At 45.9% G+C, this 9,965-nt stretch overlaps 1 protein-coding gene across 1 annotated transcript; it reads right to left on the bottom strand.

The window, feature by feature from the left end:
* Positions 1-3,096: 3,096 nt before the first annotated feature.
* On the bottom strand, positions 3,097-9,604 carry LOC138756706 (uncharacterized). Its single transcript, XM_069923094.1, has 3 exons — positions 9,445-9,604; positions 3,916-4,278; positions 3,097-3,836 (listed from the first exon to the last, which is right to left on the bottom strand). Exons 1-3 carry the CDS (start codon positions 9,602-9,604, stop codon positions 3,538-3,540), a joined length of 822 nt encoding a protein of 273 aa, XP_069779195.1. The 3' UTR covers positions 3,097-3,537.
* Between the last annotated feature and the right edge of the window lie 361 nt (positions 9,605-9,965).

Below are 9,965 nucleotides of genomic sequence, written 5' to 3' on the forward strand. Positions count from 1 at the left end.
ATTTTGCACTGGCTGTCACTTTGAACCAGGCCGGCCAGCCAGTAGCCTTCTTCTCCAGAATCCTCCAGGCTCCTGAGAGCTGACACTCCTCTGTCGAGAAGGAGGCGCAGGCCATAGTCGAAGAAGTATGTCGTTGGAGACACTACCTCACTGGCAGGCGCTTTACGCTGCTGACTGACCAACGCGCGATCTCCTTCATGTTTAGCAATTCCCATCGAGGTAAGATCAAGAATGACAAAATTGCCAGGTGGAGAATCGAGCTCTCCACCTTTAATTATGACATACTGTATCAGCCAGGTAAACTCAATGACCCGCCAGATGCGCTATCCAGGGGGACTTGCACCAACATGCAACTGGACAGGCTACAGAAACTCCACAAGGAGCTCTGTCATCCAGGGGTCACTAGGTTTGCGCACTTCATCAAATCTCACAACCTGCTCCACACGGTCAAGGAGATTCGCTCCATGACCCGGGCCTGCCCAGTGTGCGCTAAGTGCAAGCCCCACTTCTTCCATCCGGAGAACACCCACATCATCAAGCCACCCGCCCCTTTGAGCATCTCAGCGTAGACTTCAAGGGGCCCCTACCGTCGACCAACCGTAACACCTACATCCTTACGGCCATCGGTGAGTATTCCCACTTCCAGTGTGCTGTGCCCTGCTCAGACATGACTGCCTCCTCAGTTATAAAGGCCCTGCACAGCATCTTCGCCATCTTCGGGTACCCCAGTTACATCCACAGTGACAGGGGGTCCTCGTTTATGAGCGCGGAGCTGCGGCAGTACCTTCTGGAGCATGGTATTGCTTTAAGCAGGACCACCAGCTATAACCCACACAGTAATGGGCAAGTCGAATGAGAGAATGCCACTGTCTGGAAAGCGGATGCGCTTGCCCTCTGGTCCAAAGGTCTCCCCACCTCTCGCTGGCAGGATGTGCTCACTAGTGCCCTACACTCCATCCGCTCCCTCCTATGCACCGCAACCAATACCACCCCCCATGAAAGGATGTTCTCTTTCCCGAGGAAATCTGAGTCAGGTACGACCATACTGGCATGGCTCAAGGTTCCCTGTCCAGTCCTTTTACGATGCCACATCCAGTACTCTAAGAAGGACCCCTTGGTTGACTGAGTGACTCTGCTCCATGCAAACCCACATTATGCCTACGTTGAGTACCCAGATGGACGGGAGGACACAGTCTCGGAAAGGAACCTAGCCCAAGCCCGGATCAGATGCAGCAGTGCCTTTAACCCAACCTCCCCCATTCCTTCTCCCCCAGATCATGTGCTTGAACAGATGGACCAGCAACACTCCACCAGCTCAGGCCAGACTGTTGACAATGGTGTTGGGGAATTGAGCGAAGCAATGGCCAGACCCTATAGGCCTTCTGGTGATACGACTCTGGCGACCCCAATCCCGGCGCCACAGCGGTCACACCGGATGGTCAGACCCCCTGACCGGATATGTACATATGTACAGATGGTAGTGTAGGATGACTGTGATTGGCTGAGAGTGTAGCCACACCTACTGGCAGGTCTTAAAGGATTGCTCCGAGCCAGACCAGGTCATTCTGGACTGGTCAACCTACTTGTGATATGCTCCAGTCATTTAGTTAATAAAAGCCTTGGTTTGGATCAACAAGTCTTTGGTTCTTTCAACGCGCATTATAGCGTGGCACCTTTCACTTCGTGCTGGAACTCATAGAACCTCACCTGAAGCCAGATAGACCAGACTTGCAGCTACCATTGGAGTCAGGACTTCGATTAGCTGTGGCCCTGTGGTGGTATGCCACCCCTTGTGAGTATCAATCCATCAGTACCATCTTTGGAATAGGCGTCAGCACAGTGTGCATGGTTGTACAGGAGGTGACTGCCACCTTGAGGAAGTTCCTTGGTAAACGCTTCATCTCCCTGCCAAGTGGAACACGTCTCCAAGAGACCATTGATGGCTTTGCACAAAGGGGATACCCAATGTGTACTGGTGCCATTGATGGGTCACACATTCCCATTATCACACCCAGCGTGGATGCTGCAGCCTACTACAGTCACAAAGGGTGGCACTCGGTGGTTCTGCAAGCGGTGGTCGACCACAGGTTCTGGCGAGTTAAAGCCATTGATCTTTATCACCTCCCGTCTCAATGTCTATAACTTCAATGCGCTTTCCATTCATGTTACAGCTTCTCAGATGTGTTTGTGGGTTGGCATAATGCCCGAGTGCTTGCCAACTCTCCTCTATATAGAAAGGCAGAGGACCAGGCCGGATACCTCTTCCCACGTGATGTGAGTATTCACCCTTCAAAGCTACATGTCAACGTTATGCACGCTTATTGTGTCAATGGGCAGGTGTACAAATTAATTACATTTCTGCATTGTTGTACCCACAGGAGTGGAGGTTCCAGCGCATCTTGTGGGTGATGTGGCATACCCCCTAAGAACCTGGCTGATGAAGGGGTTCACACAGCACCGAGTACTGGATCCAGATCAGTGAAGATTTAACAAGGCCCTTAATTCTGCAAGGATAGTGGTGGAACATGCGTTTGGCCATGTAAAAGGCCACTGGAAGTGCCTGTCCAAGCGTCTGGATATCTCTACTGCCTTTGTCCCAGTTGTTGTGTTTGCCTGCTGTGTACTGAACAATATATGTGAGATTAACAAGGATGACATCCTGTCAGAGTGGACATTAGTTGAAGCAGATGGCCCTGCAACCAATAGCCCAGATTGTCACGATCAGCAGGCCCATGGCCACCAGGCCACCCATTTTGCGATTATGTCCAGCCTGTAAGGGGGAGGGGTGAATCTCAGGGGTAGCGACTGCCACTCGGGTTTGTCCCTGCCACCCAGCCCCCCAATTCCCACAACTTGCTCCCCCCTCCACCCTTCCCCCCCCCCCCCCCCCCCCACCACCGAATGCGGCGACATGAGCCTGCTGCCTGGCATCTTATGTGACACTGTGTTCTTGGGAAGGAACAATTGCATATAAATGAAACCTGAGACTTCAGTGCTTGTCAAAAATTTAATAAAAATTGTTTTCCAAGAAACCTTATTGCTTCATAAATATCTGAGGTAGATAACACGATATAACAATTCAAAGTATGCACCAAACTACATGTAAACCATGGAATGGACAAAACACAGTGCAAATCCACTCCACACTTGAACACCACAGAACAAACACAAAAACGGTAAAAACAACAAACACCTCCACCCGGCACCATAGCATTTCACTGCTGAGTGTTTCAATCCTTAACGTGCTGCACAGAAAATTACACATTTCAGGGCTTTACGAACAACAAAAATGAACAGTGAGTTAGCAACATTAAGGAAGTTTAGTTGGATGCACACCTCATTCCAGCATTAAGAGGAATGAAGTGGGGGGGGGGAGGTGGAGGAACCTGTCCTGGACCCCAGCATCTCAGTCATGTCCAAGTGTCCACTACTGTGATGCACTGGTGTGGAATGAAATGGCATGCTGGCTGGAGGGGCTGAGTACATGGGATTAGGGAGACCATATGACTGTGGGAATGGGGACAGACAGGCCTCCATTCACGTGACCATTCTGTTGAAGATGGAAGACTGCCTGTCCATTGCGGCACTGAGTTCCTGCAGGGAAGCTGACAACCCAGTCACTGACTGGACCTGCCTATCCACTTCAGACCAGTGCATTGCTTCCTCCTCCTCCCTCAGGTCGGCGAACAGGGCTCTTTCCTGCTCCAGCGACTCCTCTGCACGCTGGCGGTCCCCCTCTCTGTCCTCCCTGTCAAGTGCCGTCATCATCGCCTGCAGCTCCTTAGCGAGAACCTGATCCTTAGTCAGCCGCTGGTGCTTGCGTCTGGGACCAGAGGCTGTGGGTCAAAACAGGAAAAGTGCATCAGTATTGGAATTATGTGCTTCTCCATACGCACAACCTCAATGCTACTGTACCTGTGTTCTGTAGTGAGAGTGCCACCTCGCCATTTCCAGGGATGGTGAACTCTGCGCTGCCTCTCTTGGGAGCATCCAAATCCATGCCAGCGGAGTCCTCCGTGGCAGCCTGCACCTCCTGGACCTGCATGACTCCTCCACCATTACTGTTGGTTGATGCCTGAGATCCCTCAGGGATGAGCTCTGGGGAATCAGGGTTCTCCAGAGCACTGGCTACATTCAAGGGAGTAGCTGAGCAGCTAGCCCCCCAGATAGTGTGGCACTGATCAAAGTACTGCCACTCCTTGCGCCCACTGCCGCTCCTCCTGTTGTGGTCCACGACTGCATGGAATTTCTTCCTCAGGCTCTTCAGCTTTGTAACCACTGTTGGAATATAGGGGTTAATTAATCATAGAAAATATGTAGAATATATGCTTATGTACTATTCATTTTGTATACATGAATCCAGTACTATGTAACAATTTAATATTTACCTCATGGTGAAGGGAAAGAGTAATGTAAGTAAGGGGCAGCCACAGTATGTAGCAAAGTTGGCTGATTACAGTAGGTTTAGAATTGTCTGCTCCCCAAATACAAAAGAGAGAATATGTATGAAACTATTTAGTAGGAATGTTAAGGCAAAAGGAGGTGTTGATTAGCACAGGAGCCGATGGCCAGACAAGAACAAAGAGAATCCTGACAGAGACTGTCAGAAACAAAGAGAATGGAATAACTCAGTAAGAAGGCAGAAGGAGGTGTTGAGTAGAACAGAAGAACATGGCCAGATGAAGAAATAATTAGAAATATCTGGGGTATGAATTGATTTCTGATCAAAATAACAGGATATTCTGGCCTTGAGGATTAAGATGGGAGCTCTATACCCCAGATATCTGCAGAGCAGGAAATTACTTGTGATAAATCTTATGCAAGAAATCTAGCAAAGAAAGCCAACTTTTGTTCTGTATGATAATGAGATCCAGCAAAGGAAGCCAACTTTTGTTCTGTATGATAAGGTTGAGCTATATAAACTGTAGAGACAGGACAGCAGAGGTCAATCTTGGGGAATAGCTCACTGTGCAGGTGACCTATGAACTAACGACTGAACCTGAGCTCTGTTAAGCTTTATTCTTGTGCTGTGTAATAATCTGATTGTTGAACCGAATACCTTCTCCTATCACTTCATTCAATGAGCACGCTGGACTCAGACGACACATAGACTAAATTGAGGGTAGGGTAAAGCCAGAGTCCGACAATTTGTTGACCCCGACGTGATGAAGATGGAGAAGTGACGGAAGAGAAAGAGACGAAACAACGGTCGATTGTGGTGTGGAGATAACAACAAGTGGCCACTCAACAAAAGGAGGTAAAGATAACTATGAATAAGATTTTGAAACAATATTTCTTGCCTGGTTTGAGGAAGGATTTTGTAAATTGGTGCCAGACATGTCACTTTTGTCAGGTGTGGGGAAACCTAACCAGGGTCCTCCAGTAGTTCCATTGCAACCTATTCTTGTTGTTGGGGAACCTTTCACTAGGGTTATTATTGTGAGAAACAGAAGTATCTTCACAGAATTTGCTTGAGACTTAAATTGAGAACAAAGAACATTTATTATACAACAATGCAAAGTTGGGTGCTTTCCCTTTCCCTGGGAATACACACACATACTGGGGCTCACCCAACTTTTATACAGTTCATTTCAGTGTAGAGGTACCCTCCCCCCCCCTAACATTCTTCTGCCTCCTGGATAAGTTTGGCATTAGGAAATCCTGTCTGCCTATGTGCTGTTTCTGTGAACTTGGGGGACAAGGGGGTATCCTGTCTGTGTCCCATCATGTCATTGTCCTTATTCACAAACCTGCCTTTGTCCTTATTCACACCTTCCCAACCCTCAGGGCTACTAACTCTTATATGCAGAACTTGCTAATTCTATCTAAGCTTACTAATTACATATGCGGAACTTGCTGACTCTCTCTAAGGCTAGAAGACTAACTTTACTTCCTACATTCTATTATCTACCCTTATCCTATTCATACTGGCTTTATTCATTACACATATTTTCATATTAGTTTTACTCATCTCTCACATTATAGGTTGTGTAAGGTCCCCTGCCTAAAACTAAGTCTGGGTATAAGTACTTATTAACAATTACGTGTCTTCTTTGGCTTGGCTTCGCGGACGAAGATTTATGGAGGGGTAATGTCCACGTCAGCTGAAGGCTCGTTTGTGGCTGACAAGTCCGATGCGGGACAGGCAGACACGGTTGCAGCGGTTGCAAGGGAAAATTGGTTGGTTGGGGTTGGGTGTTGGGTTTTTCCTCCTTTGTCTTTTGTCAGTGAGGTGGGCTCTGCGGTCTTCTTCAAAGGATGTTGCTGCCCGCTGAACTGTGAGGCACCAAGATGCACGGTTTGAGGCGATATCAGCCCAATGGCGGTGGTCAATGTGGCAGGCACCAAGAGATTTCTTTAGGCAGTCCTTGTACCTCTTCTTTGGTGCACCTCTGTCACGGTGGCCAGTGTAGAGCACGTCATATAACACGATCTTGGGAAGGCGATGGTCCTCCATTCTGGAGACGTGACCTACCCAGCGCAGTTGGATCTTCAGCAGTGTGGATTCGATGCTGTCGGCCTCTGCCATCTCGAGTACTTCGATGATAGGGATGAAGTTGCTCCAATGAATGTTGAGGATGGAGTGGAGACAACGCTGGTGGAAGCGATCTAGGAGCCGTAGGTGATGCCGGTAGAGGACCCATGATTCGGAGCCGAACAGGAGTGTGGATATGACAACGGCTCTGTATACGCTAATCTTTGTGAGGTTTTTCAGTTGGTTGTTTTTCCAGACTCTTTTGTGTAGTCTTCCAAAGGCGTTATTTGCCTTGGCGAGTCTGTTGTCTATCTCGTTGTCGATCCTTGCATCCGATGAAATGGTGCAGCCGAGATAGGTAAACTGGTTGACCGTTTTGAGTTTTGCGTGCCTGATGGAGATGTGGGGGGGGCTGGTAGTCATGGTGGGGATCTGGCTGATGGAGGACCTCAGTTTTCTTCAGGCTGACTTCCAGGCCAAACATTTTGGCAGTTTCCGCAAAACAGTACATCAAGCTCTGAAGAGCTGGCTCTGAATGGGCAACTAAAGCGGCATCATCTGGAAAGAGTAGTTCACGGACAAGTTGCTCTTGTGTCTTGGTGTGAGCTTGCAGGCACCTCAGATTGAAGAGACTGCCATCCGTGCGGTACCGGATGTAAACAGCGTCTTCATTGTTGAGGTCTTTCATGGCTTGTTTCAGCATCATGCTGAAGAAGATTGAAAAGAGGGTTGGTGCGAGAATTACAGCGTAAAGATATCCAGAGGCTATACCATTAAGGAATATTAAAGCCAAAATGGTGGTAAAGGCTCTGAAAAGATTTTTCACAGTTTTTGGATTGCCTAAAGAGATCCAGAGTGATTAAGGATCAACTTTATGTCTGGGTTGTTTCAGAAGTTGATTTATGAGTTGAGAATAAAACAGATCACTTCATCTGTAAACCATCCTGAGACTCAGGGAGCTTTGGAAAGATTTCATTCTACTCTTAAAAATATGATGAGGATTTATTATCTGGAGAGTGGAAAAGATTGGGATGAAGGTATTCATTTATTGTTATTTGCAGCAAGGGAGGTTGTGCAGGATTCATTAGGGTTCAGCCCTTTTGAAATTGTGTTTGAACTTCAGGTTAGAGGACCTTTAATGTTGATAAAAGAACAATGGGTTAATGAGGATGTTCAGTTAGACTTGCTGGATTATGTTTCTATATTTATGGATAGGTTACAAAAAGTGTGGACTTTGGTTCAAGAGAATTTAGAAATGGTTCAGGGTAAAATGAAGAGTTTATTTGACAGGGAAGTTTAAGTTAGGAATTTTAAGACAGGAAGTAATTTTTTTAATTTGATCCCAACACATGACAATCCTTTGAGAGCTAAATTTTCTGGTTTGTACATAGTTAAATCAAAACTGAATGATGATAACTATGTTGCTAATACTCCAGATGGAAGGAATAAAAGTCAGGTTTGTCACATAAATATGTTCAAACCTTATTATGAGGATAAGGGTAGTGGAGAACAGTCTGTATTGGAGGTGTTAGTTGTTGACAGGGTTGACAACTTATGGATCATAAGATTATGGAAACAGAATCTTGTGAGGGTAACATTAAAGAAACCATGGTTCCTGTGTCCCTATTTAACTCTGCAATTTTGGAAAATTTTGAGATAAGGTTAGGCCATCTTAAATCACAAGAACAGATGAAGTTGAAAGAATTGATTTTGAAATATACAAATTTGTTTCCTGATGTACCAAAAAGGACATCGGTGATTTATCATGATGTAGACGTGGGAGAAGTGTTGGAACCAAGGGGTTAAGTAATCATAGAAAATATGCCTATGTAATATTCATTAATCCATTACTATGTAACAATTTACTATTTACTTCAATTATACGGTTTAAGGGAAATAGTAATGCAATTAAGAAACAGACACAGTATGTAGCAAAGTTGGCTGATGATAGTACGTGTAGCATTTGCTGCCTCCAAATACAGAGAGAAAATGTATAAACCAATTTAGTAGGAATGCTAAGTCATAAGGAGGTGTTGAGTAGAATAGAAGACTATGGCCAGACGAGAACAAAGAGTACCATGACTGAGAATGTCAGAGATAAAGAATATGGATAAACCAATTTAGTAGGAATGCTAAGTCATAAGGAGGTATTGAGTAGAACAGAAGACTATGGCCAGACGAGAACAAAGAGTATCATGACTGAGAATGTCAGAGACAAAGAAAATGGATAAACCAATTTAGTAGGAATGCTAAGTCATAAGGAGGTGTTGAGTAGGACAGAAGACTATGACCAGACGAGAACAAAGAGTATCATGACTGAGAATGTCAGAGACAAAGAAAATGGATAAACCAATTTAGTAGGAATGCTAAGTCATAAGGAGGTATTGAGTAGAACAGAAGACTATGGCCAGACGAGAACAAAGAGTATCATGACTGAGAATGTCAGAGACAAAGAAAATGGATAAACCAATTTAGTAGGAATGCTAAGTCATAAGGAGGTGTTGAGTAGAACAGAAGACTATGACCAGATGAGAACAAAGAAATAATTAGAAATATCTGGGGTATGATTGATTTCTGATCAAGACAAGAGGATGTTCTGGCCTTGAGGATTAAGATAGGAGGTCTACACCCTAGATAACTGCAGAGCAGGAAATTGCTTGAGATAAATCTTATGCAAGGAATCTAGCAAAGAAAGCCAACTCTTGGTCAATATAATAAGGTTGATCTATGTAAACAGAAGAGACTGGACAATAGGGGTCAGTCTTGGGAAATAGCTCACTGAGCAGGTGACCTATGAACTAACGACTGAACCTGAGCTCTGTTAAGCTTTATTCTTGTGCTGTGTAATAAACTGATTGTTGAACCAAATACCTTCTCCTATCACTTTATTCAACGAGCACGCTGGACTCAGACGACACATAGACTAAAGGGTAGGGTAAAGCCAGAGTCCGACACCACCTGGTTTTTACTGCAGCTATGACCATGTGCTGAGAGTACTCCAGACAGCCATTCAAATATGGGACCATCCTTCACTGTCTCAGTGAGCTCGCTTTCCTGGGATTCCTGAGACAGATGGTCTAGAAGTCTTATCTCTGCTTCACACCAGTTTGAAGACTTTTTTGCAGCCATAGTTCGATTATAATGTTATTCTGTAAGGCTGAAAAATACGTCTGACACTGTGTTTCAAAATTCGCACCAAGTGTCTCGGGCTGACGACATCACTGCGATGTCATCAGCCCGCCTTTTTCAGTCGGCTGCATTCAGATGCCTGGGGGAACCTCAGTGCTCCGGCAATGATCCCTCCCAGAGGAGGGTTACAAAGTGTGCCTCGCAGGCACGTCCTGTGCTTTCCAAGTGGCCTCCCGACAACCGCATAGGTGTATAATATGCAGCTTTACATCGGGGTATTTTGGCCACCTGAAAGTGCCTAAAGGCACACATTGAACTTTTCTCCAGCATATCAAGCTAGAAGGTACTAAGTGGAGGCTCT

Source organism: Narcine bancroftii, chromosome 3 (genome assembly GCF_036971445.1).
Source record: "Narcine bancroftii isolate sNarBan1 chromosome 3, sNarBan1.hap1, whole genome shotgun sequence".
In the NCBI taxonomy this organism is placed as follows: domain Eukaryota; kingdom Metazoa; phylum Chordata; class Chondrichthyes; order Torpediniformes; family Narcinidae; genus Narcine; species Narcine bancroftii.

Bases quoted from the DNA above. Each gene is read 5' to 3' on its own strand.
- LOC138756706 (XM_069923094.1), bottom strand. From the start codon at position 9,604: ATGGCTGCAAAAAAGTCTTCAAACTGGTGTGAAGCAGAGATAAGACTT. The intron at 4,279-9,444 runs GTAAAAACCAGG...ATATTCCAACAG, and splicing joins AGCACATGGTCATAGCTGCA to TGGTTACAAAGCTGAAGAGC. The intron at 3,837-3,915 runs GTACAGTAGCAT...TTTGACCCACAG, and splicing joins ACTCTCACTACAGAACACAG to CCTCTGGTCCCAGACGCAAG.